At 39.6% G+C, this 27954-nt stretch overlaps 1 protein-coding gene across 8 annotated transcripts in view; it reads right to left on the bottom strand.

The window, feature by feature from the left end:
- The window catches only part of meis2a (Meis homeobox 2a), a 74964-nt gene extending 57956 nt beyond the window's left edge, over positions 1-17008 (bottom strand). For 3 of the 8 annotated variants that reach the window (XM_087780232.1, XM_087780236.1, XM_087780238.1), the window contains exons 1-7: positions 16053-16205; positions 15726-15952; positions 15027-15168; positions 14856-14906; positions 14427-14477; positions 14160-14309; positions 2064-2178 (exon numbers count right to left, since the gene is read on the bottom strand). In XM_087780232.1, the coding sequence (XP_087636358.1) occupies positions 2064-2178; positions 14160-14309; positions 14427-14477; positions 14856-14906; positions 15027-15168; positions 15726-15952; positions 16053-16061 (745 nt within the window). In that variant the 5' untranslated portion in view covers positions 16062-16205. The other 5 variants (XM_087780233.1, XM_087780231.1, XM_087780234.1 and 2 more) reach the window with 5 other exon arrangements.
- Between the last annotated feature and the right edge of the window lie 10946 nt (positions 17009-27954).

Genomic DNA, 27954 nt, shown 5'->3' with positions numbered 1-27954 from the left:
GCATAAAGCACATACAGGAAGACAATTGCAGTTGAATCTACAGTTATTTTTGAAGGTTTAAATATTTATTAAAATAAAAAGCAAGAAAATAATTTAACTAAACATTAAAGAAATGATTTAATTGAATTTAACCTTTAAAAATATAAAAACTATTTAAAACTTGACTAAAATATAAAGATACATAGACCATTATTGTAGGTATTTAGTAAGAATCATTGAAAATACTGTTCAATTGTTTACTAAAACGTTCAATCAAGAATCCATTCAATACATATTAAATGAAATGTTACTATAAAAACTATTTTTAATTAACATGATTTCACTTCAGTTAGGACTGACTTATGACTTTGAAACTATCATCAAAATGAATCAATCATTTGAAAATAAGAAAATACAGTGAGAGCAGGAGATGACTTGTGTGTGTCCACAGCTTCCTTGAACTACATGACCTCTGATCCACCCCAGTCACCACTAGCTGCTCCACCACAGACCTCAGTGGTCGTCTGACCGACTCCCACCACAGCCAGTCCATCGATACATCTGATCGCTTATTGGCAAAGCGATCGACGGACACAACACGCAGCTCCATCCAGCTGCCGTGAGTGTTCGAGCGCTCGTGTCGGAAGCCGGTGTGATGAAATTTCATGCAAAACCCTGGACACTGCCAGAGGGCACACACACACACACACACACACACACACACACACACACACACAAACAGAGCGGGTGAAAGCAGATCTCGGTGCGTTCGAAAAACAAGCCGAGGCAAGAGTGAAATAGTCTGTCTCTAATCAACAATTTGAACCTCGCGGTGCGTCGGCGCTCCGGCCTCGTCACCGGATTCCACCGACAGCACATGATGAATTTACGTGTCAGGATTGATGCCGACCGTGACAAAAATAAGAGGCAGATGACGGTGACTTGCGCACACTATCTGTAACACATTCAAATGCGTTTGTTTTGAAATGCTTTATGGCGGTTTGGCAGGTTGAGCTCCAGATAACGGCGCGGCATAATTAGAAGCCGGCAAAGTTAATATGGTTTTGCACCGAGGACTGGCAGGAGTGTGTATTAATCACCGGCTTTTGTTCTCGCTCTTCAAATAGAAACAGTGGTGAGCTGCAGCCAGACGGGTGTTCATTTTTAGGCGTGACTGTGTGTTTACATGGACGCATGTCAAAAAAGAGGATAATCCAGGAGGACGGTGGCGTAAATAGAACCTGCTCCATTTACTGAGATCTCCGGTTAGGCTGCTTTAAGTTTTAGCTGCATGCTAATGATGGCGAGAACACGCCAGAGAACATCCAGAACTTTCAAACACAGCTAACATGTACACGAGTGTACTAGCTTCATTCAATTTTTGTGCATTTTTCCAAAATATTTTCAAAATTATTTAGTTATTATCATGGAAGAAAACATTAAAAAATATAAATGCATTATTAAGCTTTATAACATTAAGATCTCTAAAACAACTCATATCTGTTTAGAGATCAAACTAGACCTGAAACATTTCTGAACTGAAACAAATCAAAACTTTCTTAGTGATGGTTTTGACTCAAACGACAGTGAACAACTAGTCTTATAACTCGAATTAAATCACTTTCTTACTCAATTAACACTCGATTTAGAACACTTTCTTTGTCTCACTCCCTCTCAGCGAACGCATCCATGCAGCTCTGTGTGGATAGTGGATTTTAACCCTGCATAAACCGGCTTTCGGAAACCGTTTTTGTTGTTTTTTAACATACTCATGGTTCATTGCAGTGATTTTTATCAAAAGCATGTGTAACTCTTGATGAATAATCTCTGTGTTTTGGCGTCATAACCCTGGTTTTATGATTTTTCTGGAGGGGGGGGGAAGAGGGTTTGGCTTCCTGTAGCATCATACCAACCTCATGCCAGCTAGCAAGGGTAAAGCGCCAGTTAAGTTTAAGCTAAATATGACCAGAATAAGGAGGTTCTCTTGATGATGTTTGCAGTTATTTTCGTGATCATTGTGTATCGTCAAGTCCAGGCACGTGTTCACACTTCCATTGACAAGTCCATGTCTTGCGCTGACTCACCTTGCTCGCTGCTGTTGTCCCCGCTCTGCGAGGCATGGCCGCCGCTGGAAGGCCCCGGTGTGCCTGCTGAGTGTGTGGAGACGGCGTCGTCGTGGTCTCTCCAGGACGCCGGGTTCTGAGGTGGACAAGATCCAATATGCAGGATAAAGAGAGGAGAGAAAAGGGAGAGCGTGAGGACGAGACAACAGTGGTGATGGACAGGCACGGCAGCAGCTGGCCAGAAGTCAAAACAAGAGCAATCACAGGTTTTTATTAATGCATGAGAGCAAATCGCAAGCGCCGTTAATGTTGCATCGGATCCTCCCGCTCGTGTGAGTAATCGTCCAAACACATATGGCGGCGCCCGAGTTTGTTTATACCATCCCGGCTGAGACTTCCGGTGTCGAACGCGCGGAGGTGGAAGTCCAAACACACCACAGACGCCATTAATCATCTCTACTGTCAGAGAGCAGAACAAGACATGACAGTGATTCTCCCGCTAATCTGCCAGAGACGTGTCGACGCCCACAGAGACACACATGCTAATGACATAATAGCTACCAAGCATAAACACAGACTTTCATGTACACACGGACTCAAGTCGTCCACAGACGTCCTCCTCATTCTTTCTGCTGGGAAACAGGGATTTTCGGAGGGTACAGGAAGGGCATTATCGGTGGCACACGAACGCAGGAGAGAGGTGGCATTTCCTCGCCATTCATGGAGCGATCACGTCACTTACTACAAACACACACTCAGTCAACACACTGGGCTCACACGGCACCAATCACACAACCGAACATGCAGTCGATTGTTTGATCTACAATCTGTGCCTTCAGACGAGGCCTGGAAGCTTGAATAAGGCTGGAATATAAACAGAAGGCTGAGGCGACGACAGATGAGAACTTTGTGATAATAGTACCACAATATTTTAAATAACAAATACTTAGACAATACTTTGGTTAACCAAAGTGCTTAGCTGGAACAATAGAAGTATTCACCTAGAGATGACTAGTACAGAATTTTATTTTGTACTTATTATTATATATTTATACGCTCGCCTTATAACTACTATTAACAGTTTACAATGTTTGTTAGTATTTATTACTTGCTCTGTCCATAGTTGTCCACTGGATATTATTTATATCTGTAAGAAATATACTTTCAACATTTCAGCTTGTTTGTTGTTTCATGGCTTTTGACACTTGATTCATTTTACAACCTTTTCATTTTTTAACATTGTCTTTTTTTTAAGGTTTTAATCTTATTTTCCTCATTATCATTAGTCTTTTGGCTCGATGGTGCCTCAAAATAACCACGGAATATAAGGTCGGAATTTCATTTCCATCAAACCCCAATGGTTTAGCGTCTTTGAATGGAATTGTCCAGGACTTCACTGTCAGAAGGGGTGTGATATTTTGCCAGAGGAAATAAATATGTTTCTAGTGCAGCCGTCTCCAAAAGAACGTGGAGTGGAAATTATTTTTTGGTGAGAATCAAGAAGTTGAGTTGTCTAACCTGAAAAAACAAGGAAGCATTTGGTGTTTTACATCAAAAATCGCTTTGTTATTTGCTAATTTTTTTGTGTATATTGCTTAAAAACGTCCATTTTAAAAGATAAATATTGGGCGCTAAGCTATCATTTTCAATGAGGTTCTTCATGCATCACAAACAGCAATTTCAAATAAAGGTCGTCCAGCTCAAAGGAAACTTGTAAAGTGCAACATTATTTTCACTCTGGCTCAGGTAATGACAGTGAATCCCTGACATGATCGTCACAACAATGTGTCCAAGTCCATTAAACACAGTCGATTCTTTTTCGCTTGTAAAACAAACAAATCAAGTCCAGCACTGTTCCTGTCCCCGGAGAGAAGAACCTCCTCACCCGGAACCCCGTGCCAGGCCTTCACCCAGACTTCACCCGCAAAAACCTCAACCCACTTCTCAGTTCCTACTTTTGGGTTTCTCTCTTTCACTAAATTATATGAAGATATGAAAACTTCAGGAAAACATACAAGTCGTGGACGACTCCAAGAAAGACCGAGTGTGTTTTTAACTCAGCGTGTCGTTGAACTTTTCACCACCGGAGAGAAGTCTGGCAGACCTCGCTTTTTCTTTCTTTTTTTTTTTCCTTCCCAAAGAATTCAATCAAACTTTTTTGACAATGGACTGTTGAAGCATTGGGATTCAAGTTAAACAATTTGTTGTTTTTGTCAGATTTGTTATTGGAGCTAATAGTGTGTTTTAATTAACAATTAGTTGTGTGTTTATTTTATTAGTAGAGTTTAGTTCCTTTTGTTGGGTTTAATCATTGTGTTTAGATTGTGTACGTTGTTATTTTCACTGCTGTTGTGTCACTGATGCTTTAGTTTGAATCTTTGACTCTTTAGTTTGTCTTCAAGGATCAGGTTCTGGATGGACCCTCGTGGTGTCGTCCTCCACTCTTCTCTGATCTGTTGTTACAGCGACGTGCTGTTCCTCTCCACTCGCGGCCTGCTGCTCTAAACGACTGATGTGGGCCAGCCTCCTCCAAACACTTAAATTCTATCTTGGCCACATGAACAAGGAGGGGAATAAAAACTCAGAATGTACTTAAGTTCACTCCGAAACGGCTGTTATTGTTCCCAGAAAATGACCGGCTTCTACTTCCTTTCACAAGGAGGAACCAGCACGACGTTGAAGAGCTGCTTCACTCCCTCGCTCTCCCTCCCTCCCCCCTTTTCTCTCCCCCCCGGCAGCAGCCACAGCTCCGTTTTAATGCAACGGCTCAATCGATAGGACTTAATTTAGCTATCATTGCAGAGTAATGTGTCATTTTTAATGGTTCTGGCACTGAATTAAATTCAAACACACCTCCGTTAATGGCGTTAAAGGGAATGATATTTGGCTGTGATTTAAACCGACGGGCTTTAATGGGCTCGTGTGCGGAGAGTTTGCTTCCTAGAGGGCAAAAACAATATGAAACACAATATTCTATCAGAGATAAACGATGTCTGAGTGAGGAATCGCTTCCTCTTCGTGTCGACGGGGCGCCACAGGGGTCGAGTCTTGGCCCGTTCCTGAGCGATAGAGTAACGCGCCTCAATCAAAACGCACAAGTGGACGAGGAGGAAAAAAGAGGTTGACCTAAATATGCTGCTCGGGCTTGGTTTTCATGACGGTGCACTTTCCCCGTAAAGGAATGATGTGTAGAAGAATGCGGCTGGTGTAGATGTTTCCAAGGGTGATGACGCAACACTGGGATTTTTTCTTTACAAATCACTGTAAAATATGACAAATCTTAACTTTAACTTCAGCTGAATCCTAGTGTTGACGCAAACAGACAATAAAAATACAAATAAATGTAGACATTTGACTCTACTAATTACATAAAGTAATCTTTTTATTTTGTTTTCAATTATCCATCAACACACATTTGAATTCTATGTGTTTTTAGTTTTTTAATATTAATAAAAGTCCTGTATTGTTGTTCTACATTGGAAACATTTGACTGATAAACAAAAATGTCAAGTTAAAAAATAACAAGATCTTATGTGTGTCAGCTGGGCAAAAGTTTGGCTCGTAGGGACAAAAACTAAAAACTAAAACTAAACTAAAAAACTATTTAAATTCTAAGTTCTCTTCTCTTTTATTAGCTATTAACTTTTTTTTTATCTGATTATTCATTGTCTCTCAAAATAACACATTGAAAAGTTATTCATAAATGAACTGGCTTTAAATCATACTGACGTCTTTTTTTGCCCTGTAAAATAAATAATGTACAATTAAATTATTTAGATATTAAACTTGTGAATTTAGATTTATTTAGATGCTTTTTTATATATATAAACACACACACACACACATATATAATTTTTTTTTTTTTTTTTAAATATAGTTTAATATTCTAGCAGACATCAACGTAAAGGAAGACACTATGTGTAAATGTTTAAATGTTTTATTTGTATTTTTTATTGTCTCTGTCATCAGTCATCGGAACATCTTGCGCCTACACTGGTCCTGACAGAGCAGTAAAGTAAAGAGGACTTAAGTGAATGACTTTTTTGCCTTCTGGGAAGTGGATGTTTCTCTTCCCTCTGCCTGATCACATAAAGTCAGCGCGAATGCATGTGTGTGTTTAACATCCCGGCGTCTGCCGAGATCCGCAAACAAAGACGACAAACACAACAAGAGTTAACTTTCCGCGACAAAAGCCTCCTTCCTCGCCATGAATTATTTATCGCCCGCCTCTGCCAGATATGGCTGAACAACACAAACACTTTGTCACCAGCCCTGTGGGTCTGATAAAGTTCAAACAAACGCCGAGAAGTCAAAACCGTCGTCTTCAATCCGCCGCGGAATAAGAAAAATTGAGGATGAAACGGAGGGAAAAGGCCCACGGGGTCATGTGACTATTCCCCAAAGATGGATATAATTAGGAGTCAGGCCTGGTTCACGCCGTGCTCTTCCCTTAATTGTGTTAAGGAGAAAAGAGCAGACCCACAATAATGACGCGCACACATAGACAATAAGACACAAAGGAAGTGAGGTCTCCGGGGGGCTTTTCTGTTTGGAGGGCGAGCAACCTGCGACGGATGGTACAAGTGGTAATTAAAAATGAAGAAGATGAGCGAGGAAGACGAGGAGGAGCTTCATCACACCTGTCTGCCGGCGTACCCTGGAATCCTAAAAATGGATTCAGCTGCATCATTGACCCCCCCCCCCCAACACCCCCCCACGCCCGGGTCGATGTTGGTGAAACACAGTCAGAACCGCTGACGCGCCACAAACACACACTCAGGGCCGTAAATCAAAACCACAAGTGACGTCGGGAGGCACGTCGAGGAATCAACGGAATAATTACACACAGTGGAAGAGTGTAGGTGAGTGTTTACTACACCACAACATAAACACTCCTTCGGCTGCTAATAACTCACCCACGTTTGTGTAGCTCTTTTGTCGCCACGTGTGTCCGTTCGACATAAAGTTGTCATGTTCAGTTATACGACAGTGTGTGTTTGTGACTTTAAGAAATTTACAATTAGTTGAACTTTTTTTCTGTTAAGACTAAGAACTGTTGTATTCACTGATACACAATTTGTGTTTTGTGTCATTTTCATTGCTTGTTTACTGTTTAGAAACAGTTTGGTGTTGTTGTGTATTTAATGTGCTGTGTTAAGTCCTTGTTGGTGTGTTCAGTGATGTATTGTGTGTAGTAAGTTTTGTTTGGTAAGTCGCGCTTGTGTTTACTGATTAGTGTCTCTTTTGGACCGTTTTTGTGTGTTTGTATTGATTTTATTACTTTTAGGGTTGTGTTTAGTCGGACAGTGTTGTGTTAAGTCAGTCAGTGTTTAATCAATAGGTTTCGTATTGAGACATTTTGCATTGAGTTGATCATTTTTGTTGTGTTTACTCTTTGAGTTTGGTGTTGTGTTGTGTATTTTACATGTTGTGTGGTCTTTGGTTGTTGTGTTCCATGATCTAATGTGTGAAGCAAGTTTGTGTTTAATGATTTGTTGTCCCTATTAAAATGTTTTTTTGTGTGTTACTGATTATTTTGTGTCGAGACATTTAGTATCGAGTGTATTATTTTTGCTGTTGTGTCAGTCAGTGTTGTGTTTAGTTACATAGTTTGATTTTATTCTTTTTGGTGTTGTGTTTACTCTATTACTTATAGTTTAGTGTTGTTGTGTATTTAATATGCTGTGTTCTTGGTTGTCGTGCTCAGTGATCTAACGTGTGAAGCAAGTTTTGTCTCGTAAGCTGCACTTGTGTTGACTGATTTGTTATCTCTTAAACAGGTTTATGTGTGTGTTATTGTTTAGTTCGTTGACCTGTGGTGTTTAGCGATAAGCCGTCTTTGTTGTGTTTATAATTATTCCTTATTTTAAGTCGTATTAACAGTTTTGTTGTCGTAAAATGTGTTTTATTTTGAGTAACACATAATATAATTGGTGTTTATATTGTGTTTATTGGTGTATGTTGTATCGTATTTGTCTTCAAACCGCACATGCGACCTGACTTCGTAAGAACAGCAGAAGGAACGCACGACTGCATTTGTGTGTTTGTGGACATTTTTTCCACACAAACACAAGGTCGAGGCAGTAAAAGAAGATTTGAGGGTTCAGTCTCACATCCGCTCACGTCGCGGCTACAAATAAAAGCGACGAGTCATTAGAGGTAATTTCACTCTCAGACAAATACGGGCTTAAACACACCGGCTGCACTGTCATTACACACATGTCCTGCTTCCACGTGTGTAATCAGATATTTACATGTAGCAACTGTTTTTTATGGCCGTCGTTTACAGGAGCTCTTCATGGGAAGGAGCAACAAGTGAGCCACAGTAGCTACGATTAGATATGCTGCCGACCGGGCTCTGGTCGAGGAGGGAACGTAAGGCGAGACATCCCAACATCACACGACAGTTGTCCAAGTGGAGCTGACGCCGACTCGCAGGAGAGACTCGCACAGGGTCACGTGGGAAAAACCTCCGAAATGGAGAGATTCCACGGTTCAGCAGGTCTGTCGGCCCGAGGGCTGGAGGGCCGACAGACACAGGTTCTGTGTGTGTGTGTGTGGGTGTGTGTGTGTGTGTGTGTGTGAGCGTGTGCGTGAACACATATTCAACAGAACCAGCAAATGTCGAGACTTCCAGGACTTTTACTGTCTAAACTAACATCTTAGCAGCAAAACACAATAACCAGATATAAAGTCTTAACTTGGTTGAAAACACAAAAATGTTTTTAGTTTTATTGTGATAGTGAGATTTGTAGTTTTAAACTACAAATCTCACTTGTGTCATTCATGTTTGTGCACTTGTGTTGATAAAAATGCAGTTTTATGACTAGTTGTGTATTTGATTTATCTCTAGTGTTTGTTTTTGTGTCCAGTTATTTCTTGCTATGCTTAGTCATCCATTGTTGTGTATGGTCTTTTAGTGTTGTTTTTCGTCATTTGGTGCTGTATTTGGACATTTTGTCTTGAGTTTACTATTTTGGTTGTTGTGTTTATTCACCCTGTGTTGTGTTTAGTAATTTGGCTTTGTGTTTAGATATTTTGTATTGCGTTTATTTATTTTTCGTGTTGTGTTTAGTCATTCAGTGTTGAGTTCAGTCATTAGGTTTTGTGTTTAGACATTTTGTAGTGACTTAATTATTTTGGTGTTGTGTTTAGTCCATCAGTGTTGTGTTTAGTAATTTGGTTTTGTGTTTAGACATTTTGTATTGAGTTTATTATTTTTGGTGTCATTTTTTAAATCTTTATTTGCGTTATGACAATCTGTAATTGTGTTTCCAAGCTATTTAGTGTGTTGTTGTGTAGTAATACATTGTGTCAAGACCTACGTTTTTGTGTTTGTTATTGTGTTTTACATTAGATGTCTAGTTGATTGATGATTGTGTGAGGTGATTTTCACTGTTCAATTATTTGTGTGCTTGACTTATAGTTGTGTTGTTGTGATTCTATAGTGGTCGTTAATCAGTGGACGATTGTGTACTTCTGTGATGTGATTCATTCCATCCACCTGCGTGTAAACAACCATAAAACCATGGGTCAGCTGGTCAAACACGCGTGATGGTTGTGGTCACTTCCCTCCGAGCTCCAGATAAGCTCGTCTACGTTGCCGCCGCTATCGCTCCCCGAGGAAAACAAAGGCGAGGACGAGCGAACGACTAATCTAGAGCTGCGAGATTCATGAAAAGTCTTCATCAGCTGCCAACAAAAGCAGGACGAGACACAAAAGCTAATTCATTACAACAGATAATATTCAGACTCGGCTAATTCTATTTGGCTTCTAATTGGACTGAGCAGAGACATTTTATTCTTTAATTAAAAGACAAGGACACACACACACACACACACACACACACAACCTCCCCTCACACAACTACGTGTTTACAGCCTGAATCATGTATTTTAAATCAACAGCCAATTAAGTTAATGAATTACTCCACATTGTCAAAAATATCTCAAATTAAAGCTTTATAATTTTACTATATAGTTTTAATTACGACTTTGAGTTTGAGTTTTGAGTATAATTGTTAATAATAAATAATTAATACGGGTGTGTAATACATTTATTTATAGACAAATATTAATAATTTCTCTTAAAGTATTAAATATGTTCATTTTTAATCAACTTTTAAGAAATAAAAACGTTATAGTTTAGGTGAAAAGTTTTTGTGAAAATTCAAGCTCAAATATATATATATATATTTTTTTTTTATTGATTTTATTTTATTTTTTCATTTCATATTTTTCTACTACTCTCTGTGACCCATATAACAAACAATTACAATAAAATGTAAAATTAAAATTAAAAAAAAGACTAAAAGTTAAACTCAAACAAATTATATTTAAACATTATATTTTATTATTCTGGAAATAATTCAAAGTGAAAAATGTTTTTAACTTTATTAAGATAATTACACAGAGAGTCAATGTACAAAAGTATTTTGACTCATTAAGTTCTATTCCAATGGTTTGAAAATCAGCTATCAGCGCCTGTATTTGTTTCTCCTCCTCGACGCTCCCGACATGCCATCGTATTCATATTTGCTTCTTCTTTTAGCCGTGGTGGGGGTCGGGGGGGGGGGCGAGGGGACGAGCTCTGGGTGGCCTGCCTGGTTGAGACAGTCACCGGCAGCAATAAGGGATATCAACAGTGTCAGCGAGGCCTCATCCCTATTCTCACTCCACCATAATCCAATCATCTCTAAGACAATGCTGCATTCAAGTGTAAATAAAACCGGGCTTATTATGCTGCACTGTCAGGTAGGCGGGGGGAGAGGGGTGAGGGAGGAAAAAAACCTCCCCCCCCCTTCCACCGCCAAGAGCCTCATCATCTCCAGAAAATCCAACTTTCACCAGAATAGATGTAGCCTCGGGCCCTTCATAAAAAATGCATATCAAAGCTGAGAAAAAATGGACGTAAGAGACTCTGACCGGCCCTGGATTAGCATTTCTAACTACAGGACGGAGGAAGTAATGAAACAGAGGAATGAGTGAATGAACGACGGTGTGAGAACATGTACACAGGCTGCATATACCAGCTCTGTAATGACTGTTTGCATTCGCTGCTGGAATATTCCTCTTAATGCTGTTTACACGCGACACAGCAGAGACAAACTCCTGATGAGTTTTTTTTTTCTTTGCCTGTAGAGTTTGATTCACATCTTTATGGAAACTCACTTAAAAAATATATATATATTTTGGTGAAAATATTCCAAGCATTTACTGCACTAACACAACAACCTGACCCTAAAAGTACAACTCACAGAACCAGCTACACTTTTCTATCCTGTTTATTCCAGTTTTTAAATGTTATTTTAATGTTATGTTAATGAGAAGTTATTTTATTTTTATATTAAGTTTAAAACTTGTTTTTGCCCCAAAAATATTTCTGCGTTTGTTTAAAGTTGTTGTTTTGCCTGGTTCTTTATTTTTCACCCAACTTTTTAAAAAAGGGTAAAAAGAAAAGTTAATTAATAGCTTTAACTCAGTGAGTCACTAATGAGGAAATATGCTGTAATGACTTATCACAACTTTTTCTAACACAACCTTTAATTAAATATTTATTCGCCTGCAGGACTAGACTTTCAAACACAGCTTTTTAAACAAAGACATCTTCAAACAGAAGCTGATCCTTCTCATAAACTTGAAGTCCATGTTTGTATTTGCGTCGGGTCGGATTGGATGAACCATATTTACATTGAAATGAATGTTTAAACAATATTCCAAGAGCGATGAAGAGTCTAAACTGAACAAAATTAAAATCAGAAATCTATGCAATATTTAGCTGGCAATCCAGGAAGTAGTCGCACAGTTTAAATATTTTGAATCTACTTCCTGGAAGACGCACAAAACTAGTTCTATGTTCGAGGTCATTCAATCAAACAAGCTTGTTATTGTCTATGTTACTCTTGTTAAATTATCTTAATCATTATTTTAAAATAAGTGTTTTAGCTCATGGTGTCTCAGGGGTCGTTGACCTCTGAGTTGTGCCAGAGTTACACTAACAATGCTAAAAGCATTAGCCTTCAGGTTGATAAGATCAGCTGCTTCAGTCACACAAGCTGCACACACAGAAGGAAAATAACTTCCGCCTGCTATCAGGTGCAATAAAAGCAGAAATAAATCCCTCAAAAAGTGAAATACCTAATGAGGTGGTCAGTCCAAATGACTGCATGATGAACGACGTGCCCTCCTGGTTCACTGCTGGCAACGTCCAGTTCTCCTAATTATTTAAATGTCCGGGTCACGTGTGGACTTTGGTAACTACTGTCTCGAGTATCAAACATCTGCCGTGAAGCTAAACAGCCAGTTTATCTAATCTCCACAGCGTAAACAACAGCATGCCCCATTTCTGCTGCCTCAGCCCCGGAGCGGTCGGCCGGGCCTGCAGCAGCGACACCGGCAGCCTCGCGGACGCTAACTTTTGCTGCTGATTTCTGGCATTAAATGGAGTCACCAGGCGATAACTCACATCAATGATACACTGCAAAGAGTTTATTAGGATGGGGGGGGGGGGGGGCAGGGTTTGGAGCAGAGGATCGATGCTGGGATTTAAAGCGACTGTACTTCAGGTGCATATAATTGAATTCAGCGTTATGGAGCCTGGAGCCATAAAGCGACTGCAGCTTCAATCAATGGCAAACAATTAAACACATTAACATCAACAGACGCTGAAGTTCAGATCTACTCCAGGATCTCCTCCTCCTCCTCCTCCTCCTCCTCGGCGACACACAAGTGTGCAGATGTAAAGACTCTTAAATATTAGCCCAGAGCTACAGATTACTGCTGATACGACTATAATCTGAGTCTACATAACTAAACATCTTTATCTTCTCCACGGTAATGTGGGCGATTACAAGTTATCAATTAACCCACATCTCGCCGTTACCCGGAGGAAAACACGGGATTAAATAATCCCCGGCGAAGATGGAGAGAAAAAAAAAAAAGTGGAAAATCTATAGACGATAAAAACAAACATGACGCCGCTAAAAAATCCATCCAAAGCCACTTTGAAAATCATGTTGATCTTGGTGCGTTAATGTTTCAGCTGCTCACATTTACACACAACTTGGTTACATCTCTCCAGGGAAACACACAACAATGCAAGGATGAGAGGAAACACACACAGCTGCAACACGTTTCTCTTCTTTATGGAGTGGATATTTACTAGCACTGGAGAATAGTAAAATATACTTCATTCAAAATTAAGGACTATTTTTAACAAGTACAAATAAAATTAACTGTTTACAATTCCAGTGTGAATATCAGAGAACATTTAGAAAAAAATGTTGCTTGTTTATTTTTAATATGTTGAAATACACACGGTATTCAATCTGATTTTTAGTTTCTTTATTTTAGCAAAAACTTTTTGGGACACTATAATGTGATCATTTTCAATGTATATTATTAATTTACCGGAAAAAAAAACAGTTAACCACCAGTGTGTTGACATAATTTAGTGAGAGGCGTTAGCTTTGAGGATAACAACCGTGCTAACACTTTAGCTAATGCTAATGTCAATTATGGATTACAATAATCCCCCCGGGATGATTTAGGTCACATTATTGGTTACCGCTAGACGTCTCGTGGTTTTTTTGTCGAAGACATAAAGCGACTTGGACGTCATAAGTGTGATTGACAGCAGACATTTTTAAAGTTGAATTCCACAATGTTAGTTTGGAGCAGTGACGTCACGGCTCATTTATTTTGTCGTCATCGCGTGTGTAGATAATCCACTTTTTTTTTTTGATTTACTCCACAAATGTTTGAAAGTATCCAAAACATTTTCAGAGACAACGCAGCCGCACACACACACACCCTGTCACACACACACACTAACACACGCGTTACACACACATGACTGACCCTGATCTGAAAGACTAAAACAATAACCGAGTCTTTTGTGTCACATTTAGCTTTTGACCTTCTAACATCGATCGAAAACAGAGCATGCTCAGTGGGCCGAGGTCAACTATGCCCCAACTATGACGTCACAACAACACCACGTCAACGGCGCTTGTTTTTTTAAACCTCAGGCGATCTCGATTAAAACACATTTATCAACCAGCTGGCGCATGCGCGGAAAGACATGTAGAGATGAATGTTTTTTTGGGGGGCACTCACGTGGTCTGCGAGGTTCGTCGATGATCCCGAAAGTTCTTCGTGATCCGACTTGGAGCTGCCGTCCCGCTCGTCAATAACTAGATCTATTGGCATTTTTCCTTTTAAACAGCTGATGTACCGGTGGCAAAAATTGTCGCACAGCTCGTGGACCTTGACGAAAAAATAATAAAAAATAAAAAAACTTTAGTTAATCCAGGATATGGGGTGTCCAGCTGCTCTCGGAGGAGCAACAAGTCTGAGGAATCATCTGAAATAAATCATAGTTACCTTTTCTAATTCCAGGAGGTGAAACCGTAATACTTGTATGGCTTGAATCATCTGCGAAAAAACAATTATAAAATAGTTAAATATTTGTTTTTTTTTCATTTAAACTCAGGTTCATATTTGTGTTATTGTCGCGATGCAACTAAATATATTTAAACTTATTTCTGTTTTTCAATTCAAATGCACTCTGTAGAGCGGCGCTATTTTTACGTCTTCATATTCATTTGCGCACCATGATTATTACAAATTAGATTAATGGAGATTATCGTGTACGAATTAAACCCGTGCGTGTAGAATCATTTTCATTTAATTAACAAGCAGCCATCTCATTTTTTAAATGATAAAATACACGTTTTAAATTGTGAGTGTATTTTTTAAATTAGATTTGTAGGTGAAAACTATTGTAATATATATTTTAAAAGTGACACCTACCAAATTATCCAACTCTGGGTTTGATGAAAATAAAGGTTTCTCCGCTCGAACCTGGAATCCATAAAAAAATCAGTTTAGTGACATTTACCAGAACACACACTTTGGTTGGCGTGCGTGTGTGTTTGCGCCTCGTGAATCCAAACGGTGTGTGGAAGTGTGTGTGAATTGGACCTGTTTGGCAAACACCGCGATGTCCTCGTTGAAGGAGTCGGAGGAGCAGACATCCCCGCCCGCCACGCCGGGCTCCCTCGGCGTGCACGTCGCCAACTCGCACTTCTCAAAAACCAGGGCGAGCAGTGGGAAGAGTGGGTGACTGTGGGAGAGAAAATGTAGCGTCAAATCGCGTTTATTCTCTTGTATAACTTTGGGATCCAGGCGCAGTCGAATTGTGCGCAATGTTAGTTACCTTCAATTGTGTTGAATAACTCAATAAACGCTGCGTTAAGTTCTCCAAAAAATTGTTAAAAAAAATTAAAAGTAATTCGTTTATATTGAAACATTCCCCTCCGGTTTAAGAATAATTAAAAACGCTTAATTTATATTTAATGTCCTAATAAATCGGTTTTTAATATTTAAATTATTTTCAAAAATACAAATACAGTAAAGTAGTTGCGTTTAAAAAAAAAGGAAAAGACTTAAATAATAAACAGAATTTAGTGACAACTGTGTGATAAATTAAAAAGTGTTTGGTTATTTAATTATTCTATCTTAACCTGTGCGTCAACTGAATTAAATGTAATCATTTATTTTTATTTCCCTAATAGTTTGCGTTGAATTGTGTTAAAGTTTTGTCCCCTCGCAGTTCCATTCACAAAAAAAAAAACCCAGGGAAACTTGAGTTCGGAGGACGAGGCTCGGTTCCGAACTTACCCATAAATTTGATCTTTATCCCTCTTTAAAACGTCGTTGACAGCGGAGCCCATGCTGGTGGGCATGACGTTCGGGTGCGGAGCGTGGGCTCCGTAGTGCTGGCTGGCGTGGAGCGGGGGTCCGTGGTTGAGGTGGTGGACCTGGGGTAGCGGCCGGGGCGCGTGCGGGTCCCCGTACATGGACGCCGAGACACCGTCCATCCCACCGTAGTGGGCCAGCTCATCGTACTGGGGGGAACACAAAAAAAGAAGAAAAGATTGAAGAGTTTCTGCTTTTTTTTTTTAATGAAAGTGGTTAAAAAGAGATAAAGTGTGAGAGGAAATTTACCAAAAACATTTTTTAGTTTGAGGAGTTTTGGAAGGATAAGTCGTGGAGGCGCAGCTGCTGTCGCACACACACGCAGACTGAGCGCAATAGTTTGTAAATTATCGATACCTCCCCAAAAGAAAAAAAAAAAGCTGCATATGAAGATGTTAGTGAGGAAACAGAACCTACCCTTTGCGCCATGAGGCTGCGCTCCAATAACCTCCTGGATCTGCCGAAGGGTTTTTTAAAATCCCAGCTTTACTGATTTTTTTTAAGATTCCTCCGCGCTTTTTTTTTCCCAACTTTGAGAATTCTCCGAGAAGAAGCCGTCGTTCCCCCGGAGTTGTCGAGGGGAAAAAAAAACAAACAAACAAACCAAAAAAGAAAAAAAAACTGCGCCAAAAAAAGTGAAGGTTTACAATCGGCCCATCAACAACCTGCGTGTAACTAAACTGTCGTCTCTCATGGCTTTTTGCCACTCCAGCTGTCAATCATAGCCAGAGGTTGTCAAGGTAATGAATGAATGACGGTCGCTGATGATCTTCAATCTGTTTTAGTCCGTTTTCATCCCCGCAACAAAAGTCCGCCGCGGATCCGCCAAGGCTTCCAGATCGCTATCTTTTGTTTTTATTATGGTCGCCGCGCGGCGCAGCCGGGGAAAAAAAAAAGTCGGAAAAGTGGAGAAAAAGATTCGGATCTCGGCGCTCCGGTTCCCGTTCCGAGATTTCCCCCCCTGTAGGTATTTGGTCTATCTGGGCGAGACAGAGATGAGTGAGTGTCAGCGAGTGTTGGCAGGTTGGCTGCTAGCTTGCTTATAGAAACAGAGGCAGATCGCGGCGCTGAGCGGTGGGCGAATGAGATGACGGATCCCGGAAGTGGCGGTGGCCAGAGCCAGTCCTGCAGCAGCTCCACCAAACAGAGAGGAGAGACCAAAAAAAAAAAAAAAAAAAAAAAACCTCTGAGATATGCAGCTCCACACACAAGAACCCCCCCAAAAAAACCTCCCCACCCCGAGTTCCACCTCGAAAAACAGAAAGAGGATGTTTTTTTTTTCTTTTTCTTGCAAACTTTAAAAAGTGCAGATTGCTTTTACGCACGACAGAATAAAGCCAAGCAGCCATTTTCTGAGCCTTTTTTTTTTAACTGCAACTCACACAGATTCCTGCTCCTTATTCACGCTTTTTATTCAGTCACGACTATTTATTTTCCCCAGCAAAACTCCTGTCTTTTACCGAATAAATACAAATTATTATTATTATAAAATAAAATAACTTTTTTGTTGTTGCATCCTGCAGCTTCTAATTGATAAGATTTAACCAGATTTTCTTACGTTTTATTAAACACTTTTGATCAGAATTTTTTAAGAGGGGGGTCGCGAGGGGGGGGGTAAAGAAACGCGCGCTTTTGGTGAGTCAATTACCAGAGCTCCACGAGATCATCAATCATGAGGGAGATTGAAGTTTAGAGGAGGAGCGACTCTCCGGACATCGATTTGCACTCAGTGAATGACCCCCCACACCCCACACCCCCACACCCCACCCTCTCGCCACAGCACCCCCACCCTCCCCGCTGTTTTTAGCTCTTTTTACGCACCAAACAGATTCACCTTTCCTCCAATATTTAGCTCCATAAGTGCTTATCTGGCGCCCCGCGTGCGCGTATCGATAGATTTTTAATGTGAGCTGATGAGAGGAGGGGAGGGGTCGTCCACAGGAGAGGGTCGCATTAAAAAACTCCTAGAAAGAAAAATATCCAGCAGGAGCTGAAGGTTGTTTTAAAAAAAAGAAGGGAATATTTAATAAAGCGGGTCAACACTGATGTTTGTTGGCGTTAAAGTGGGGGCGGGAGGGCTGAGGGGTCTTTTGACAAACGGCTGCGTGGACACTTCAGACCCGGGGAAGGAGCCGCGGAGCCAAGACGACCACCGACTCGCTCCGTAAACACTTGTTTTTTTCTCTTTTACGGTGTGGACGAGCCGGGTGAGTAGCGCTGCTTTGCTTTTGGACTTTTGATTTTGCTTATTATTTGCTGCGAAAAATTGTTTTAAAAATTATAAATATTTGTATTTATTTTAAATAGAAAAAATATATAATTTACTCACTTTAAATACATGTTTAAGTCACCGCTTTAAGGGTCTAATATGTATTTAATAACCGCCTCATTAAAATCCATGTTTTTTAAAAGAAGTAACAACTTGACTTTGTTATTCCAACAAGAATAATAAACACCTGATTTCAGGTTAATTTATGCTTCAAAAAAAAAAAAAAAAGAGTCACTAAAATTTCATCTGCTGGTGTCAAATGCGGGTCAGTTCGGGGTTAAAGCTCTCGGTGTCCGGGTGGGACGCGGTCCAGCTGCGTTTAGGTTCTGTCAAGAGGTGGTGCTGGTGGTGGGGGGGTTAGGGGTGAGAGGGGGGGATCCATTTCAAGGAAAACACTAGTGGGACAATCAGCGGCTAAAGATCCATCCTGAAGGTGCTCCAGTGCTGCCGCAGTGCCGTCGAGCACAACCGCTGTTTACAATCCCCGAATTTCCTCACCCCTCCTCCCCCCTCCTCCCCCCTTCCTCACCCGCAGCTTCTACCTAAACACAATTGTTGGTTACATTTGCTCCACAATAAAAATAAAAAAAAGATCATCGATATGAAACGAGCTGGAAATCCGCTTAAACACTCGGAACAAATAAATTCTGCGTAATCTGGTTTGTAACTTTGTTCTTTTTCCTTGGCCTCTTCACTGGCTGAGATTATGCAAATGAGCCGGTGATCCAGATCAGACCGGATCAGAGACGCGCTCCAGAAAACAAACATATGACTCGAGCGCAACTTGTTTTTTGCTTTTTAAATTCTCGGATTATTTTTGTTGGTGTCAGTGGCACTTGTGCGCGACTCTTCTACCTCTGGCGATGCGGTGTTAACCTCCGGCCCTGAACTCTCGCTGACCCCGGGCCTGAAATGTGGCCCCGGACCCGGTTTCACACGGAACACAAATTCTTGTAAAAGTTTCGCGACTCACTGTAAATTCTTCAGCCTCGTTTTTTTTTCTCCTCCGTCTCTGTCAGACGTTTGCAGAGGCTCTCGTCTCTTTTTTCTTTTTTTTCCTCCACTTTTGCTTTTCCACGGCGAGTGAGAGTGAAATGTGCGGCCCTCGAGCGACACCTGGCGGACGCATATCTCTCGGGAGACGGCGCGGCCGAGGAAAAGGCCCGGTTCTATCTTTTTTTTTTTAAATCTTAAAAATCACGTTAACAAACCAGAAACAACTCGGTGGAATAAATCCCTTAAATCGTAATAATACGAAAATAAATTAATCTCAAATTTTAGATGTTTGTATTTACACACGCGCGTTAAACAAACACAATACACAAACAGTATTTGGTTAATTCCAAATATTACTTAAAGCTGTCCAATACATAAACCATAAAATCCTTTAATTAATGCGTAATTTTAACAGTTATAATGATATTTACATGATACTATATTGTTTGCTTAATGTATATTTAAGTGCATATTTGTGTGTTTCAAATTCACCTTTTTATTTCTGTGTTTATGTTATGTTCGTTTTTATGTTAAATCAATGCAACTTGTTTTTTAAAGGTCGTGTTTTATCACCTTTTGATTTTTATTAGACTCTCTGACGCAGTTATTTTTACGCCGAAATTCGTGTGGAACCTTAAAATAAAATTAAAAACCACGTAAGGTTATTTTTAAATAAATCTTTAACCAAAGTTGCTTTAAAAAATAATAATAATAATTTTACGGTTGATAAAAGCGAGTTTTTGACAGTCAGTGTGTGTCGGGGAGATTCTCGGTCCACGTCTGGTTCGTCACGGAGTACCCGGAGAGTGTTTTTTTTTTTTTAAATCCCTCTGTCGTGGTCCGTCTGAATTGTTTCGAGGGTTTGAATCCCGCTGACGTGTAATTGGGAGAAGTTGGAGTGGAAGCGCAGGAGTTAATGGCGCTGACCCGCTGTCGCTCATCATTTATCAGACTTAAGGGGCTTAAACAGGCAGCGAGGACCACCTCCTCACACGGTCTGAACCAACACACACGCACGCCCGCGCGTCCATCACTCCAGCGACGCCTATAAAATTATTACACGTTTAATTGTTTTATAACAGGAGCTAAAACGCTCCCGTGCGTTCAATTCAGATGTTTCGATCAGCTTTACTAATATTAAATATTGTTTAATCGCCACGTAAACCATTGAGAAGTTTAACTTTGTGTTTAAATCTTCGATCGTATGTGGTTCAATTTATTCACTATGACGTCATAGCGATTAAAATCTGCTAAAACAAACCAAAACACAACGACGACTGAACTGTTAAAACATTGAATAAGGTTGTTTTATTTGTGCTGACAGTGAATTCAAACTGATTTTGACTTGATCGACTCCAAATTGAGATTTTAAATAGTTTCTTAAATGAAATTGGCATTAGTAGATGATTTTATTTTATTTTATTTGAACAACAACAACGATAAATGATTCATTGAGTTCCAAATGTTCGCTGAGGAATTCTTTTTGTGTAACTTTGTGTCCAACAAATTAATATGAAGCTTGTGTTTGACCAAGTTTACTTTGTATTTACTTAAAAAAGACAACATGTATTTTTTTTATTATTCAATAAATTAAATCAAACATCTGTTTTGAATCCCCTTCCATTTATTCATTTATTTCAGATTAAACATGACAGAAAAAAGAAGAAAAAAACAGCACTTAAAAAGAAGATTATTTTTGTGAAAGGTTATTTTCGGCATAAAAGATCCTTCAGTGAGAAACTTTCTGCTGCCTTTTACCGAACATCTGATTTCCTTCCAACTTCATGTAGGCCACGTTTGATTTACAGTGTAACACAAGATATCAAAGAGCTGTAACATACACCTGGTAAAGTGTGGCCCGGGGGCCACATGTAACCCTTTAGCTGTGATGGTGCGGCCCCGCATGAGATCAGAGAGAAACTATACAAACTGATCACGTTTCTATAAATGATGTATTACATTACGATCTCTGTTTCTATCTTAAATAAACATGTGAAAGTTGTTCATTTTAAATCTTGTATTTTCCTTTTAGTTTTAGTTTTTTCTTTGAGCTGTTGCCTGTGGTAATATGTTGGGGAAAAATACACAAATATAAACTTTAAAAAATCACTTTCTTGTTTAATTCAGTTTTGTACATACATGTTATAATGTTTTGACTTTTTATACACACAAATATTCTCAGGTTTATTTTGATTTATTTCTAAACAGAAGACACAATGTGAAGCAAAATGTTTGCAGTGACAGGTTCACAGTTGTCGAGAGGAAGAATGATGGAGAGACACACACAGAAAAAAAGTGTTAAAAAGGGAATAAATGTTGTTTTTTCTAAATAAACATAGCTCTACTTGTCCTTCCTTGTAAAGTGTGTCTTTCTTCTGGACGTGTTCACGAAAGATATAGACCAGCATGAAGTATTTCAGAGACACAACTCACCATGTTGTGTTTAAACGACACAGAGACCAGTGATGTCATCACCAGCTTTGACCTCATTCAAGTCACATGAGACAGAAAAGTGGCTGCACAGCGTCAAGTCCCTCCCGAGTCGATTCGAAAAAAAAGTTGGGATACTCTCCAAAAGTGTATGTTTGAGTCGCAGAAGTGAGTCGGGGAGGCCGTCGCCGCAGCTGCAGCCGCACGTCGTGATGGGCGCTTGATATTCCGGTCACTCGACGCCGCTTCTCAACCAACATCACCACGTCTGGATCCTCGTGGAGAGACTCGTCTGCAGGTTCGACTTCGATGACTGGAGAGAATAAACCGACTTCGCCTGCACGTGTGCTCTGTGTTTTTTATTGACCGGCGTCAGTCAAATAAACACATTTTATAGTGTGTGTCAGCCATGAAAGTGTGTTAAAGAAGTTTTATTACTAATTAAAGCTTCATGATTATACAGGACTCAAAGAAATGCAGCACTTTAAATGTAGTTATTTTAAATCACAAGCACTTAAATTGCTATTGTTTGCACCAAACTGGCATTTAAGGGGTTAACTATCAGAAAATGGTTGAATACTTGATGGTTGTGATCAGTCAAAGTAAAATGTCCCTGAAATAAATAAATAAAATTGACGTTTTAAACAAAGAAACATCAATGGTCAAGTTAATTTCCGATCCATTAGATTCTTTAGATCTTACTTTCCATTGTGTTCATCAAAAACAGGCACCTTGAAGGGTCAAAATTGAAGTTGTTTAAATTGTTAAATTTCCCAAATTGATTTAAACTGAATAGGACATTTTCGATTTTATTAAATAAAGGAATAGTAAATCTTGATCCTCTGTGTGACTGAAAATATGCTCGACAGATCACGAGTGACACACAAGAACACCTGAAGTTTACTCCAGGTACTCCAGTCAAATTAGGAGGTTGATCTCTTCACCTGTCAATCAATTAGTTGACATTTTTTAATGAAACGACACTAACAGAAACCCACAACGATTTACACAACTGATATTTGTGAGGTCGCTTCACATCGAATTCCAACACACACAACAGAATCAGATGGATGGGGATCAGGGACGACAATATTTACCCCCGTGAGTCACAGATCACAGCGATTTTGATTGACAGATATGGTGATTCATGACACTTATGATTCACTATTCCTGCTGCTAGATTTTCTGATTCTGTAACTCACGATTCTTTTGAAAAAAGTACTTTTGACTCACAGGTCAAAAGACTCATGACTCTTGCAATTAATGTACACTATCATTCAAGTCTTTTGCGACTCTTTTTTATTAAAGGCGTATTTTTGACTCACGGGTGTTCTGGCTCATGGCTCAAACTCACCAGGTAACATAATGTTTTCAACATGTTTGCATTCATGCTCTTGTGACTCAAGGCTCTTTTTGATCCGCACACGTCGAGTCGCGACTCATTATCCGTCTACGATGTGACAATGTTTACCTTCCGCCGCTCGTACGACTCACAGCTCCCGAGATCCGCTCACGATTCCCTGCGGAGTCTGAGCCGACTCAGTTACAAAACGACAGCAAATAAACGCTGCCTCTTAAAAAGCTGTTTTCGGGCGAAACAGGTCGCCATGTTTGAGTGTGTAAAGTGGCTCGCTCCCTCCGGCGCCGCGGCGTGTAAATATTCAGCGGGAAGATTGGATGAATTATTGAGCAGCAGAGACTCTTTATCGTTTAACATGAATCTGCGGCTCCGTCTGAGCGGCGAACGAGGACGTGATTAATAAGAAATGACTGTCGGAGATGGAGAAGCATCGTTTTCAACATCCACTGTTCAGGCTTTTATTTACCTGTAAAGGTTTTACGGCAGTGACACAACTTTTACTCTGACATGTCCGACTGTGTCTTTATTTTATAACCTCGTCGTGTTCCTCCACTCGAACCAGTTCACCGGCTTCAACCTCCTCAATTCAACAAAAATGTGTGGGAACGTCGCTGACCTCGGCTCCTGCAGGGGTTTGAGTAATGTCATCTAAAGAAAAAAGTGTCTTTGTAAAAGAACATGTAAGTATAAAAGGGTTGTGCGTTAAACTGCAGGACTAACATGAATTGTGGTTGTTGTTGTTTTAAAAATAAGAAATTAAACTTTTATTTTGAAATATACTATTAAGAGCATAATTATAATCAAATAGTAATTTAAAAATATGATTTCTAAATTAATCTGTTAATCGACTATTTTTGGGACTTTCATGTTGTTGTAAAAAAAATGTATGTTTACATTGAAAAATGTGTTTATTTACAACATTTTATTGACACTTTTGTCTCTTAGTAGATGAATTAATCCTTTTATTGTTTGTTTCTTTATCGAACCAGTCGATTTATTTATAGATTTGTCATGTTTATAAAAAGTTTTAGACAATAGAAAACATTTAATCGATACAGATTTTAAGCTTCTCTGATGTCATGTATTTATTTAAACCACATATCTTTTCATCTATTTCTCAGCATTTGTCCTTTCTAGTCATTTTCACCTGTCTCCATCGGATTTAAAAACCACTTAATGTCAATTTATTTAATATGTTTCTCCATTAGTTTCGTCTTAATCAACCATCTTTACTTTCTCTACTTATTTTCCAAAACCATCAAAGTCTACATCGTTATATAAAGTATAATAAACGTGATATTTAAACATTTACTTGACATTGTTATCCTCAGTTTCCCCCCCTTCAATATGTAAATATCCTCTCATCTCCTCATTGAACCAATATTTGAATGTATATTTATTAAAAATTAAAAATCCAGCCGACAACAATTACTTCCCGTCGGGGCGCGGTCGGGTCAGAACCGGGGCCACGCGTGGTATGACAGCTCGTATCCTGCAGTGTCGCTGACAGAATTGAACCAGCGGATCGCTGCGAGTGTTTGACAGGAGTCCAAATCAAACGGGACAGCCGGCGTTCCGTGACGTCCTCGCACACGCCGCCCGTTCAATTCATTTGCGTCGCCCCGGAAAAAACGCTGCGAGTGGATTAAATTAACAATTTCCCTTTCGCTGATGTGCTCGTCTGGAGCGCCTCATTACTGCAGCCTTGTATATATTACCGGCCCGCGGAGGGAGGCTCGTCTTATCATCCCAACTTGTAATATTGTAATCAATTAGCACGCTTACGCTAATTGTCCAATCTCCACGTGCTAATTAACCCCCGCCAATATAAACGGGTCGAGGTTGTTGTTTTTTTTGAGAAGCCACAAATGGCGTTGGCAGTAGGATTCCGCGGGAGAAAGTATTTACGGTTTGTTTGCACAACCGTCCGCCACAAATACGTCGTCCTGCGGGAGCACGTGCTGGACGCAGTTATTGAAGAACGTGTGGAATCATGGGAACTGGAAGTAGAAGCTGAACCCACCGGAGTGTCCTCAGGGTCCTAAAGCCCGCCTAATTCGTATTGTCAGGTTGTAAACAGGTGAAGCCATAAGAAGCTTTGACGCTCTCCTCCCTTGCAAGACTGGAAATGAATGAACTTAAATCCACAATGAATATGTTGTTGTACCTCTTGTGTGTTCTCAGGGTCAAGGTGAACGACCTCCACCACTGCATATGTATTTATGGGAGCCAGGGAGGTCGTTCACCTTGACCCTGAGATAACAAAATGGTTAATAGCCTAAATAGCTTCCATTCAATAAATAAAAAATATTGTTATATAAACTTAAATTATACATCAGTAATTGAACTGAATTGAACTGGACTCATACACTCCTCGTTTAAAGATCTTCATCATCATCAAATATAGAAGTTACGCTTGTGGAAAAAAGGTGAATAAAATATATCAGCAGAGTTGCTTCATAGCGAGAAGGTTGCAGGTTTGCTTCCAGCGACTTGTGACCTTTCTCTATGGAATTTGTATGTTCTTTACTTTTACTCCGGGCACTCCGGTTTCCTCCCATACGTCCAAAAAGAACAAAGATTGTTTGGGAACTTGGGTAAACTGCCCTTAGGTATGAGTGTGTGTGAATGTCTGTATGTGTTTGTGGCTTCCTGTCCAGGGTGTCCCCCGATCTCCGTAAGGGAATGAGTGGCAGATAAATAATGATTGAAAAATGTAGTTTTGTTAATTGAGAATATTTTCAGAAATAAAGAATAGTTTTGGAAATCTATATAACCATCAGCTAAAATATAAATAAATGAAATATATATATATAAAAGAAACATAACTTATTTACATATACCAAATTTTCTCTACTTAAAAAAATAGTAAAAAAGTATACTGTACCGGTGTATGTTTTTTAATTTCAACAATTGCTGACCTCATTATTATGCTACAAAAAATACATGTAAAAATACATTTCAAAAAATGTAAATGTTTGACATTTTGAGAATATTTATTTTAGAATTTAATATTTAAAAAAAACATGTCAAACAATCATCATATCACATGAAAAAATGACAAAAACCATAACTTCTCCTCGCCTCAAATATTTGACAAATAGAATAAAAGAGAGGAAAAAGAAAAAAAGAGTATGAAAGTTCCAGACGTGTAGAATGAAAGTGCTTTGATGCGAGCAGACCTCCACCTGACTGCGGCTCCTCTCATCGCCGGCTCGTTAATTATTAAACGTATGTATTTGAATTATAAATATACTAGTTATTCACAAGTAGGCAAAGCAGCCACATCGCCGCGGGCTACGTTCCTCCATTACCCATTATCCCCGGCTGCTGTCTCCGCGTGCCTGCCGATGTCATCCCCAAAAATCAGCCCGGCGTTCCTTTGTACTCCCCCCTCGCCTCCCCCCTTCCTTACCCCCCCCCCCCAGTACTCTGGCCAACGGAGAAAATAAGACGAGAGTGGCGCTCAGATGTGGGTGTCACTTGTCTTAATATAATGAATCACTTTCTTCAAGGTTCCCCCAAAACCCCCCCCCCGACCTGCCTACATGTCAACGCTCATCCACCAGCAGACTGAATCATTAACACTGTCAGGAGTGACTCGGCCCAGAGAGCCGGGGCCGCGGCGACGTAAACAAAGAACCCTCCCACCTTCCTCCTCGTCGCCCTTCCTCTTCCTGGAGGGACCGTCTGAAGAAGTTGTTGGAATTAGAGCCTCCGATCCCCCAAACTCAAGATCCAACGCTGTCACTCTTGCGCGTCTTCACTGACGTTCTCTGTTAAGACGGCTTGCCGGTGACTTTGATGGGACTCGAACCTACAACCATGTGTCGGCTACAACAGTTTCTTCTCTGGTTTTTTGTCTCCAGAAGAAGACGTACCTGGACCATCATGTGGCTGGTCTGGTCCAGCCGTTACTAGAAAGTTTTTTGGATTATTGGTGAATAATTTCATCATCTCTGTGATTCACCACCGACTGACTCACCGGCAAAAGTATCATTAAAAACAAGTCCATTTCACACTTATTTATCTACTTTATTCATTGGCAAATTGAAAAACTTTTGATTATCTTGGTTTAGATTGACTTTATTAATCCCTCGGGAGACCTCCTTTGGGAAATTGTGCTTGCTAGAAAACAACCAGTCAAGTCAAACGTGAAACTCATAGTGTTTCATGATGTCGACATGCTTCGGGTTCGATCTCATGCATTATTATCGCAATTTATTTTTTACAAAGTTACACTAATGCAACACTAATAGACACAGGGACTCACTCATTCCTCGTGCTATCAAGCTGTTTAATTCTGTATTCTGCATTTTTTGTATCCTTTTTCCTTCCTCATTTCGATCTTTTTTCTTTATTTTGAACTAGGTATGTTCTTTATACCTGCTCTCGTCATCCCTTGCACTTTGTTCTTTTGTTTGCGCTTTGTTCTTGTTTTCATGAAATTTTAAGTAAGCTACGATCAATTGACCGTTTCCTGTCAAATGATAGTCAAAATGTGTTCAGCTCAAACGAGCTGCGTGGATATATTAAAAACAATTATTATTGTGTATTGTCGTGAATGACAGGTGTAAAGTGAACAATAAAATCGCTGTAAATGTGTTAAAGGTCAATCAATCTACACAAATAATGTTTCTCTTTCGTAAGATTGAAGTGAAATGTAATGTTTTTATTTAACCTGTAATGTATCTAATTCATAGTATTATGATGTATGTATAAAATAAAGGGTGGATGAGATATATCATGAAAAAAGGATACATGTTTAAAATAAAATATGAGAGTGACGACTGCATGCAGTACAAATGTGATGAGTTGTGATGTCATTGTAATGGTCGTGTCATGAATGGTTTTTTGTTATTAATGTAGAAATCGGCTTTGCAGCAATTTTGTATTTGTTTGACATTGGGCTAAAAATGTTTTTAGAAAAGTCATAATATCTTGTTTATCGATCCTTGATTTTATTTTCATTTAAGTATAAACCATGATAACAATCTCAACAAGGGAATCCCTATGAACATTTAGCTCTAAAGCATCTCCGTGCTAATGGCTACATTAAAATGATACCGTCCTCAGAGAAGAAAGCGATTTAACTT

This window comes from Callionymus lyra, chromosome 18, assembly GCF_982586985.1.
Source record: "Callionymus lyra chromosome 18, fCalLyr1.hap1.1, whole genome shotgun sequence".
In the NCBI taxonomy this organism is placed as follows: domain Eukaryota; kingdom Metazoa; phylum Chordata; class Actinopteri; order Syngnathiformes; family Callionymidae; genus Callionymus; species Callionymus lyra.
Note: the sequence above shows the minus strand (reverse complement) of the source record. Positions and strands in the feature narration are given on the sequence as shown.